The following is a 12,649-nucleotide window of genomic DNA, read 5'->3' on the forward strand; positions in this document are numbered from 1 at the left end:
TTCCCCATTAAGGTTTTATTATTATTTAGTTGTAGATGGACACAATATCTTTACTTATTTATTTTTATGTGGTGCTGAGACTTGAACCCAGTGCCTCACACTTTAGGCAATCTGCCACTGAGCTACACCCCCAGCCTAAGTTTTATATATTAAAAAATTATAGTAAGAAAAAACAAAAACATTTCATTTTTAAAAATAAAGCACACATTATTTCTTCTTCCAGGTATGTAAGTAATTTAAGTTTAATATTCATTTTATTCAATATTAAATACCAAAAGAACCTATAAAGTCTCACACTAATATTAAGAAGAAATGGAAACTTTATTCTAACTTCAACAATGTGAAACTGTTTTAAAAATTGTTAAAGTGATTACAAACACAGCTCTCTAGGAGAACTTCAAAATATATTTGAAGAAATTAGTTGTCTTTCAGCCGTTAGTTTCTTACAAAACATTTATTTTGGAAAGGAAGGCTGTATATAAGTACAAATTCATCTGACATAAATATATCTAGAGAAATTCCCCATTGCTGAAGAATATATTTGTAAATTGACTTCCAATTTTTGAAATAAACAATTCTTTGGTTAATTCTGGAATTTGTGTCAGGTGCTTCTGGAATACTGTTATTTTTTATTTCTCTCAACACAAAAGTTAATGTTTACAAGATTGTAAGACCTACTTGGTTCACAGGCTAGCCATAATACCATTTACTTTTTTCCTCTCAGTTCTAAAAGTTACTGATATAGAACCATTGTTTGGTCTTATATGGAAAAAAATTCTGTGAAGGTAAAATTCTTTCTCTTTGAAAGATGCTTTAAATATTTCTTATTACTAAAAACAATGCTCCTGTCACCTCTTGAACACTGACTTCTCTCCCCAAGGATGTAAATATTATCCCTTTCAATGTCCAGAATAGAGGAACTAAACTAAATATTTGGTGGCTGTCTCTTTTTTTAAAAAATCATTATTTATTTTATAAATAAAATAATCATTTATTCAAAAAACTAACCTGACTTTTTAACTGTGATCCTCAGGCAAAAGATCACTTATTTTAATAAAAAGACCACTTACTTTAAAAAAAAAATATTATGTTATAACCTATAGAATATTAGTAGCCAACTTAAATGCTTATTCCGTGATTGTACATAATTTTGTTCCTATAAAAAATATACTTGAGTTTAAAACAATAGAGAAATACAAATCTCAATACTGAACATAAATGCTGTGATTATACTATAAAGTTATTAAAAGTGCCCTTAAAATTTCTCAAAGTACATTAATAATTTTTAAATAGTCACAATCCCTTAAATAAATTATTTACCACTATCACTTTGGGTGGATGAGTCTATACACTCATACAAAATCTGGGTAGTTTCTTGAAAGTATCTGCCTAGAGAACAAAGTGCAGCATACATGCTGTCTGCTTTAACTTAATTAAAGAAAATTAACAGAATTGGAAGAATGTAATTAAACCTGGTTATGTTATCAAAAGAAATAACATTTGATAGAATTTATATACAGTATCTCTCAAAGATTCTTTTAATATCATCTTAATTTTAAGATTGTTAGAACATATTTTAATGTAAAAATTCATACCTGCTTTCATAGGGAATTGCATTTAAAATACCTGTAACATGATGAAAGCCAATAAATCCATTTCTGCTCTAATACTGCACAACATCCATCTAAAATTAAAAGGTATCTAAATTTTTACAGATGATGTATGTAAAATCTTGTTTTGTTTTTACTAAATTTGCTTATATTTCAATAAGCTTATTTAATTGTTTTTAACCAAAATATTAGTGATAAAATATCATTGCCAATATAAGCCAGATTAAAAAATCAGTTCCTTCTGATTTGGAAAACTTGAAAATATTTAAATAATAAGAATTCTACCTAACCCAGAGTAATGCCATGCCACTCAGCAGCAGCCATTAGTACTTAGTATTGCTGAATCAGGTAATCCTGATGAGGAAATTAAATTAGGTGCCTTTTATGGGACAAACGCAAAACCGTTGCTTTCTTACTGAAATGTAGTAACTCTAATGTAAGCACCAGTGTTGCCATTAGCAGGTATAAAACCTCCATGTTTAATACCCATTCAAAAATATAACAACTATAGTTATAATTCTAGTAGTGTTATTTGACTTTTACATTTCCCTTAACAGACAGACATTAACAAGATGCTATGGCTTAAAAATTACCTGTATGTCTATAATAATAAGAACCCTTTGGTGATTCTACACTTGTTTGCCTCAGAAGGATAGCTTCTAGGTGAATTCAGACATGTGACTTCTGATGAGCCTTCTCCTCATCCCAGCCTCCACCTCTATCCCCTACCTTCTTATATTTAATGTCTGCACCTATTTGAACAAACACAAACAGGAAAAACCTTTAAGATTTGAAGCTAACTCATTCATTTTGCTCCTTTCTTCTGACTTCTTAAAGTGACCCACATGTATTTATTTTCTAGGTTTCTTACTTCCAGTCATAACAAAATAATGGTCATCATCCTCCTTTTTCTTTGTAGTAGGTTTTTTTTCTCCACTATCTGTTCCCTTACCAGATGAGGGTGGTTTCCTGGTTGAAGCTTGGGGTTTGCCACTCTTTGGAGGCCCTTTAGCTGAATACTGGCCCTTAGGGGCAGGGTGTGCTGACTTTGGTGCAATTTGTGTTTTGGCAGCAGACTGGGGAAGACTCACAATGGACAGTGGAGTACGACCAGGAGACTTTGAGGAGCTGGATCCTGTCTTCTGGCATGTACTTTTATTCTGAGGCTGCTTTTTGGCACCTGAAACTATCTTCTTATCTTTCAATTCTTGTGCAGCTTTTGCAAGACAAACTGAAGATACGGAAACTGGTTGATTTAAATTCAAGGCAGATTTAAGTTTCTGTGCTGGGATTGCCCCTGTTTGTAGGCTTCCATTAGATGCTTCAGTCTGTGTTCCTAGATCTGTAGCTGTGGTTTTAGAACTGGGTTTTGCCATTTTTCTAGGGGACTGAAAAGAAGGAGAAGGTTTAGGCCTTACCTGTATATTTGCTTTTGGTAACTGTGGACACTTTGATGAACTTACAGGTGCAGGTGAGTGAAATAATGCATCATCCCTAGAAGAAATGTGACTGTGTTTCAAGTACCTTGATTGAGTTTTTCCAGAACACTTATTTGGCAAAAGTTTAGGCTCAAGAACACCTGTAGCTTTCTGGCAGGGAAGAGCCTTGACCTTTTTGGGGGATGTGACACATTTTCTCACTGACTCAGATACACAAGGTCCAGTTCTTGATAAAGGTGGTGAAGAAGTGTTTTTATCTACAGGACTTAAAGAAGCAAGGGAAGATGAAACATTGTTTGAAGGAGCAAGTGGTTTCTTTGTTACACCTTTTGAAGACTTGAGCTTGAGATGAGAAGATGCTGAAGAATCTGGAAATTTCGAACGGACTGACATGGAGCCTGTATTACCTTTTAATGAAGAAGCAGGCAGCAATACACCTGTTGGGTGAACCTGCTTTTCCTTGCTCCTTGGAATACCAACTAGCGTGCTAGGCTTTAAGTTTTGTTTCTGAAACATGTTAACTGCTGACAAAGGATTCATTTCAGGAAGTTGAGGTGTTCTGCTGGGTGAATCAGGAATACTTTCATGAGAAATTCCTTTTTGAAATGCTAGAATTTTTTGTTCTAGTGTAGCAAACTGTAATGTTCGACATGGATCATATTTAAGCAAAAATCCTTGAAGAGTATCCCAGCCTCCTCCAACACGGACCATGACATGTTTTCCATGAAGCATCTGCCCCCCAAAGAAAGTGGAAAATAAAGCAGAAAAAAACATGAAGTTTAGAGTTACAATTTATTAACAGCCACAAATTGTTACAGCTATGATCTATGAAACTCAGTATTTGTCAACAGCTTGACTATAAATTGACAGTCTCTTTCTTGTTTTTCTTTCTTTCTTTTTTTTTTTTTTTTTTTTTTTTGGTGGTGTTGGGAATTGAACTCAGGGCAACCACTCTATCAACTGAGCTATAACCCCAACCCTCTTATATTGTTAATATAATAAATTTAATGAGTCTTAAACTATGCAAATAACAACTGAAGTTCTCCAATTTGTAATGAAAATATTTACATATTATTTATGTGCTAAAAATCTAAACTGTTAATATACAAAACTGCAAGAGCAATACAATGAAGAGTTGAATACTGAAGGAAAGAAAGAGGAGTGAGGGAAGAAGAGGAAGAGAAAGAGAAATGGTGACTTAAAGTGAAAAAAAATGCTTCATACTAAAGAAAAAATAATTAGGGGAAAAAAAGATAAAAATAAACGAAATCTTGTATTTTATAAATTAATAAATTATTTTCATATATTAGTTTAATTTTAATCTTCAAAATACGTGGATTTAATTTATTATTCTTTCTTCCTTGCAGATAAGAAAATTATGGCTTTAAGAGGTTAAGAAATTTGAACCTGACCTCAACATGTTCTGGGTTGCCAGCCCCTAACCCAAATGACACTTTTGCAGGGATAAGACCAACTCTGATTCTTACAGACCAGGCTGAATTTCAGGCCCCTGTCCACTCAGCTGGTAAATCTGCACAACTGCATGAGACTAGCCACAAGTTTTAACTCTAAGTCCCATCCTCTGTGCACCATTCACCATATCATATCGCCTTTAAAAAGGAAGTTAATTAAAAGATAGAAAGAGGTTTGGGCATGTGACTTGGTAACAGAGCATTTGCCTAGCACACACAAGGCACCAGGTTCAATCCCAGCACTGCAAACAAACAAATAAATAAATAAAATTGCAGGGTTTTTTTAAAAAAGAAAGTATATGTGGGTGTTTCTGTGAAAGCAGGACAGTGGGTGGAAATGTAATGAAAACACATGAAAGAGAAGAAAATATGGATGGTGAAGTTATATATTTAAATCTTTTATGTTCATAGATCAAGGAAAAATAGCTCTTGTATCAGAAGTAAAAAGAATGCTAAACAAGTGAAATTTCAATCTGTTAATCAGAAAAGGGGACAAGTAAGCAATTGCAGACGGGACAAAGAAAGGTAATGAACATGTATATCAACAGATTGGTATGCATACTGATGCTATGTCAATAAGAAAAAAGATCCTATGCTTAAGCCCCAAAGTATATATCATTATAAACTGTAGTGTTTCTGTTTTCTTTACTTACTATGGATAATAATCTTATTAGACATTTTGTTTCATCTTATGGTGATGTACAGTGAAATTCTTCCATTAACAGCATCCTTTATTCCAACTTTTTTAAAAGCAAAGGGGGTGCAAAGGAGTTGGTAAAGCAATAAAATCAATTCTAAAACAAGATCTATGTGTTTATAGACTGTAAATAGTAGACTTACCCTTATGAAGAGTATTTTATCCCCTAGTCGGTATCGTCCTTCAGATAAGTACTCAATAGAAAATCGATGAGAACAACTACAAGGAGGATCTTCAGCAATATGTTTAACCTAAGATTTAAAATATGTAATAAAATTTGGTGCTAGCTATACAAAGTATTTTGTTTAAAGTTAAAATGCAATGTTATTTGATAGGAAGATAAATCACAAAGACAAAAGTTTAACTATATAATATCTCTTCTCCTTTACTTATTAACAAATACTGAGATTAGACGTTGCCAATCTAACACAAAAGCCAACAGTGATGGAATCTAGGCCTCCCTCTCTCTCTGCCCAAAATGCAGACAGGCTTGCAGTGAGCTCTTGACAGCTGAAAAAGGTCTGCAAATGTGGAACAGGGAGGTCAAGTCAAAACACATTTGGTGAGACCATTATTAAGCTTGACTTGTGGAATTAAGCATTTGTGTCAAATCAAAAACTGGCCAGATAAAGGCTAAGGAGGAATTTTAACTTCTCCCTTAATATTGTACTAAACTAAGATTTATTCAAAGTTATTTAAATATACAAAGACATATTCCTATCTATTCACCCATGACTAGGTAAGATTCTTAAAAGTTTCAATCCAAGAAGCATTTTTCTAAAAGTGTTTATTCTCTTTCAATAGTCTGCTAAGGAGAAAGGAATCAGGGGAAAACTCCACTTCTATACCTCAAGAATTATTTTTATCTCAGTAAATGAAAAACGAAGATGGTAGAACTATAGTAAATATAAAAAGAAATTCAATAACTCCATATTCAAGCTGGGTACACACCTGTAATCCCAGCTACTCAGAGGCTGAGCCTGGAAGATAGAAAGTTTGAGGCCAGCCAGGGGAACTTAGCGAGACATTGTCTCCCCACAAAAAATAGGAAAGAGGGGCCATGGTTGTGGGTCAGCAGTAGAGCGCTTGCCTAGCATGTTTGAGGCACTGGGCTTGATCCTTGGCACCACATAAAAATGAAAAAAAAAATGTATAAAAAAAGTTGTATTTGTTTAAAAAATAAAATAAAATAGAAAAGAGCTAGGGTGTATATAGCTCAGTAGTAGAGTGCCCCTGGGTTCAGTTCCCATTACAGGGGAGTAGGGGAGATCTATACTTAAAACATGGAAATTAAAATAAATTAATTAAATGAAGACTTTTTAAAATCTGTCTGAAAAAAATGTCACATATATGCTACTATCAAAAATATTTGACTTTTCTCTAAAATCACATTTTGCAAAAATAAGATCACGAATATTTTTCTCAATTACTTGTCACACAGAGGATATCTAAATAAATTAATTGATTTAAGTGGGTTATGAACTCCCATTTTTACCCCGTATACAGATTGCAGAATCACATCGGTTACACATCCACGTTTTTACATATTGCCTTACTAGTGACTGTTGTATTCTGCTACCTTTCCTATCCTCTACTATTGAACAACCAATAAAAAAAAAAAAAAAAAAGAAAATGTAAAAATGTTAACAATAAAATTAAAATTATCTATAGTTTTATTATGGGAACTTTTAATATGTATATGTATATAAAATTATATTATTAATAAACTAGAAGGAATTTTTTTAAAAATTTACAAAATTAATTAATTAATTAATTAATTGAATTTAACTTAGGTATGATGTTAAAAAAAATTCTCTTCAGGTAGGCCCAATTTAGCTGAACATTGAGGAATTTATTTGATTGCCTTAATTATCTACCCAAGATCATATATTTATAGGTGGACGATAAAAATATTCATATAGCACATATGTAAGGAAATGTGTTCATTTGTAGTTTCCATAGCAAGAACGTTGATCTCAGAAGTCCCTTTCCTTGTTTAAAATATTGAAATAACCACTGAGTAGTACAATATTGCTAGTGCTAACCATCAGCACTTACCCATAGCTCAATAAGACAGTGACTCTAAAATAAGAACTGTGGATAAGAAGTGTTTGCTTCTGGTTTTATTTATTGCATAATTAATATCAGAATACTAAAGGAAATAGCTAAAAAAAATTATCTCCAATGATACATCACTATTATTTTCATTCTCTTTGTTTCTATATATACATATTTTTCACAAAATAAACATTTTTTTGTTGCTACACAGTTGTCATGATGACCACATAAAATTATTATTCTGTTAAGATAATGAATCCTAATTCACTAAGCCATTTCCCCATTGGAAGTTTTTTATACTATTTACAATTTTTACCAATATAAATAGTGCAATAAGCATTTTTATTTGTTTTTCCTGTTTTCAATCATAATAAAAATGTAAAAGGAATATTTTTGTAGCTCATGATATCTGTCAATTTGTTTTTTAAAAGTATGCCTCATTTTCAATTACTAATAGCAATCCCGTAGTTTCACCAGAATTTACGGGTACTGTTTTGTTTGTTTTTTCCCCCTGCAACACTGGGAATCAAACTCAGGGCCTCAGCTATGCCAGGCAAGCACTCTACAACTGAGCTATATCCCCAGCCCAAGTTTCATAATTTTGAGAAATTTTGCTATTGGGACAAATGGTTTTTCAGAGCTATATTAATCTGATTTCCTTGATTATCAGCAAGTTTCAACATTGTACTTTCTGTTTGTGTGACCATAGTCTCTGCCCATTTCCCTACTAAAAATTTCATAGTCTTTAAATAATAGTGAAATTAACATACTATATTTCTCACTTAATAAAAATACTTTCCTGATATTTCCTTTATATTTAATTATAGTCTTTAAGGTTACAAAAAATTTTAAATAAATTTTACTTTTCACTGGCTGTATTACTTCTGCATTGATTACTTATGGTCACCAAATGTATCAATAAAATAATGTAGGTAAATATATTTTGATCTGATAAAGGCATGGCTGACATAATCTTAAACTTGTTTTGCAATGCTATCTGAATGTTTTATTATTGACTTTTGTTATATTAAATAAATCAATCAAAGCAATACTTTTTAAATGTTTATTAGTAATGATTTATTCATTATTTTAAAAGAATTTTGGACATTAAGCATTTCTATAAAATGCTATAAACTTTTGAATTACTCTAAAGAACAATCAGTGGAATATGTTTGATACTCGGTTTACCTCTGTCACTTACACAGTAGTCATTGCAGAAGACCCACAGCCTAAGGAATGTAATTCTATTAACTTCTATAGAATGAACAAGTAAAGTTAAGAAAATCTTCCATTGTAACCCATTGTCTAACAAATATGTAAAGATTGTATCAGGGGGAATATTAAAAAAAAATTGATTTTTCCATTACAATTTTTCTTCTTCCTATATTGTCCAAGTATCAGTATATCATCTACTTCACCTTGGAAATCACCTTAGATTTTCTCCTTCCCTCATAATCAGTCACTAATTCCTGTCAATTCTATCTCCTAAACCTGGCTTATAATTGTTCCTTTGGCTCTATGCCCATTTCTGTTCAAATTCAAGTTCTCAACATCTTATATTTAGATTATTACCATAAAACCAATTTAACCTTTATATGACCATGAGAGTAATCCTTATCATTTGTGAGATTATAATACTATCATATTTTTTAAAAAGAATTAATGAATTTTTGCAGCTTATAGTACCCTTCATGATAGGTTTCAGGCTGTTTGCCCCATGATTCCTCAATTACACATTCATTCCTCATCATAAGCAAGAAATGACAAATCTCCTCTAAGATAAAGTACCCATCAGAGAGTGGGGATTATTAACTGGTATGTATTCTGAATAAGAAATATTTTCTTTTAAACACAGTATAACCAGTGGCAGTATAGGAAAGCATGAAATTACGAGACTTCAGGTAGGATAGTCAAAAGAAAATATGGTGATTACTTACAGCTTCATGTAGCTCTTCATGCTGACAGCACGATTTTGGTATGTTGATAGAATCTTCAGGTCCAGAAGTATTAAGCAAGGTCTCTTCTAACTCAATTTCTTTCTCAAGTTTTACTAACACTGGTGGCTCAACCCCATATCTGAAAATAAGCCAGAAAATCTGATCATTCAAGCAAAGGTAGACCAAGAACTTCCTTGTATATCAAGATAGATTGCCTTTTATTTTTAGAACAGAGATCATATGATTCTCTTCTACCAATTGTTTCACTGGGACATCTAGAAGTGCCTTTTTTAAAAAATATTTTTGTTTTTTAATATTTATTTTTTAGTTGTAGTTGGACACAATACCTTTATTTATTTTTATGTGGTGCTACAAGTGCCTTTTTAATGTCTCACAGATTACCAAAAATCCAGATTACAACTTTCACATCATTGCATGTATTTGGTTACTATAGTTCTCTATATTCTTCCTGAGATCCTGAACGTTGGCTTTAAAATCAACCAGAAAGTAAAGAAGGTTTAGGGCATACCAAAGCCTTAGCCTTCTTGTCAGATCCTGTGTTCAGAAATTGCTTTGCTTTGGAGTGCTTTAGGACTACATTCCTTTGCCCTATTCTTAATCTAAACATTTTAAGTAATCACTTTCACAATTTAATATTAAATGAAGCAAGATACGTGAGGGAACAAATGTTGACATATGCTCACGCAAATAGAACAAATAAAGACACAAAAAGAAAGATAATATAGGAAATTAGGTTACTTCATTTCAATCAAGAATCACTTTCTTTCATTTTAGAAAACCATGTTCTATCTAAGCTAAAATTAAGTAACTTAAAAGAGCTTATGACACTGGAATTCTGAAATATTGTGGAATACATACCTTGACACAATGCGGCCAATTTCAAGCAGACAAAGATATACTTGTCTTGGATCTTTGTGTAAAACTGTGGGAAAATAAAAACATATTTTAAGGAGGAGAATTAGAAATTTTTTTGACATGGAAGAGAGAAAGAAAAGAACAATGGAGACAGTGGGTTTACTTGTTTGGAAAAGACTTAGAAAAGACATTTTTATTTTCTCCACATATTGTTATTTTCTATAAATTATTTTTAAAAACTGGCTAAAAAGAAAAGGATTAACATTTACCATGGATCTGATTTCTATATCATTTTAGTTTTTGAAAACTATGGGCTTAGTAATATTACACTGTTTTTATTTCGGATCTCTCAATAGGAGATACCATTAGAAGAAATATATCACCTTAATTTTACCCTAAATTATCTTTGACTATATGTCATTATCTCTTAAATGTCACAAAAACAGAAGAGGAGAATATAAAGGTAACTCAGAATATAAAGGTAAACAGAGATACTGTTTATAAAAATTTTTTTAAAAAGTCCTGATCACAGAATTCATGTTAAATGTACCAATATAGTAATTGTAAATCATCTTCTTTCTGTTCTGGTCCTTATTAGAAACTCTAGGAAATTTCTGAATCTGAATCTAATAATGTATAATGTGTGGTGAGTTTTATGTACACTGATCCCTCCAACAGAAATGGCATTTGTTCTTTGATTTCTGAATAGCACCTTATAATATACCCAAAGCACAAAGTATTGTTTTTCAAAGCAATAAAAAAGCCTATATTCAAGTTTAAAATTCATACCAACAAATGAATTTATCCTAATTTTTTAAATCTGTTTTTCCAAACACTTAGGATTACCTAAAATTAGCATTTGTTTCTCTTAAATTGCTTTGAGTTACTAGCAAAATGTAAACATTTAAGAGGCTCATTGCTGAGGCCTTTAGAGAGTAAAAAAAATTAGATCATCAGTTCAATGCCTAAAACTGAATTACTTACTGGTATTGACAGTGAGCTTCAGGATAATCAGAGATATCTCTTACTGATATTGAAAAATACACAACAATCTTATATTCTTTCAGAGCCAGAAAACTAGAAACTAGAGAAGGCAAAGCATTTCCTTTTCCCTTTGATTTCTACAAGCTGGATGTGCCATCAAATACTGCTACAGTATTAGCAGTGATCAACACACCTGGACTAAAAGGAGGGTGTATACTAAGGGGTGAAAGAATAACCCACTTCCTTCTACCCTAGATAGGAGTATCCAGTGGTGCAGGTGATAAGGATGTGCACTGTCAGAAGTAAATTTAAAGACTATAGTAACATCAATTAAAAGTCAATTTGCCTTTTATTATCCCCACAAAATTAGCAATTGTAAACAATGTCAGTGATAAAACTTTTCCCTACCAGGGCAGATTCCCACCATGCCTACCCTTGATAGGCTACTGTTCACATCATAGCATTGTAAATTCTACTTGTGTATTGTAGACATATATACAGATGTATGTACATATATAAATGCTTTGAAGTATGTGTGTGTGTGTATCTATGTGTGTATAGTCTAAAAATAGCTACCACTTTAATAACTATACTGATGCTTCTGTTGACTTAAAGGAAATGAGAAAATGTCAATAATTCTTCAGTAAAGCATGACTTTTCAAAAATGAATAATCAAAAACATTAATCCATTTGGATAATCAAATTGGCAGCTGTTGTTTACAAGGTAAATCTAAACACTATAAACACACACCATTTGGCTTTCTATTATTTATGTAATTATCCGATTAAACAGAAATTACTAGTAATTTAAACTTAGTAAAGTAAACTTGATGAAAACATTAATTAGTAAGCATTAGTCCAGAACTTCCCACAACCAATTCATTAAATAAAATATGGTTGGGGCATTCTAAATATATAAAATATTTAACTATAAATGAAAAGCTTAATGTATTTAATTTAATATATGATTCTCCAATTGTTCAACATAAAATTAAAGTACAAATTTTTCTAAGAAACTGAGATATGGCATTGTAAGTCACTATTTGGAAAGATGAAATTTTGAATCCTTATTTGGAAAGAAAAATTAGGAGGGAAGGACACAAAATACCCTAACAAACATTAAAAACTCTAACAATGATAGCAATACCACTTACCTAAACCTTCAGATTCAAAGAGGTAAGTTTCATCAACCCCAATGTCTCTACACCAGTGAAGAAAATTGGCGGTATTGTCTCTGGCAAAGAATGAACCTGATGCAGCATCTTTCTTACAAGGCACTTTTCTCATTGGAAAATTCTAGAAAAGACATAAGGTTCTTTTTATTAGACATCCATTTCAATATTATAAAATAAATGATTATTGCTTTGAATTTAACTAAAAAGTACACAACTTTAGGGAGAAAATATCTTTTTTTTAAATACTTAATTTTAGTTGTAGTTGACACAATACCTTTATTTTATTGATTGATTGATTGATGCAGTGCTGAGGATCGGACCCAGGTCCTCACACGTGCTAGATAAGCACTCTACCACTGAGCCACAACTCTAGCCCGGGAGAAAATATCTTTTTTTTTTTT

The 12,649-nt window shown here is 31.9% G+C and overlaps 1 protein-coding gene across 1 annotated transcript; it reads right to left on the reverse strand.

Moving 5' to 3' along the window:
- Positions 1 to 302: 302 nt before the first annotated feature.
- Positions 303 to 12,369, reverse strand: Gas2l3 (growth arrest specific 2 like 3). The gene is made up of 5 exons (XM_046419332.2): positions 12,228 to 12,369; positions 10,093 to 10,156; positions 9,214 to 9,352; positions 5,362 to 5,469; positions 303 to 3,781 (listed from the first exon to the last, which is right to left on the reverse strand). Exons 1-5 carry the CDS (start codon positions 12,358 to 12,360, stop codon positions 2,462 to 2,464), a joined length of 1,764 nt encoding a protein of 587 aa, XP_046275288.2. The 5' UTR covers positions 12,361 to 12,369; the 3' UTR covers positions 303 to 2,461.
- Between the last annotated feature and the right edge of the window lie 280 nt (positions 12,370 to 12,649).

The sequence above is a fragment of the Marmota monax genome, unplaced genomic scaffold, assembly GCF_021218885.2.
Source record: "Marmota monax isolate L192 unplaced genomic scaffold, Marmota_monax_Labrador192_F-V1.1 WCK01_AAM20220418_F8-fsc00036, whole genome shotgun sequence".
Taxonomy (NCBI): Eukaryota; Metazoa; Chordata; class Mammalia; order Rodentia; family Sciuridae; genus Marmota; species Marmota monax.

Excerpts from the sequence above, each read along its gene's own strand:
- Gas2l3 (XM_046419332.2), bottom strand. The coding sequence starts at position 12,360 with ATGAGAAAAGTGCCTTGTAAGAAAGATGCTGCATCAGGTTCATTCTTT. Across the intron at positions 5,470-9,213 it reads ATGAAGAGCTACATGAAGCT|GTTAAACATATTGCTGAAGA; the intron begins GTAAGTAATCAC and ends TTTAAATCTTAG. Across the intron at positions 3,782-5,361 it reads ATAAAATACTCTTCATAAGG|ATGCTTCATGGAAAACATGT; the intron begins GTAAGTCTACTA and ends TTTGGGGGGCAG.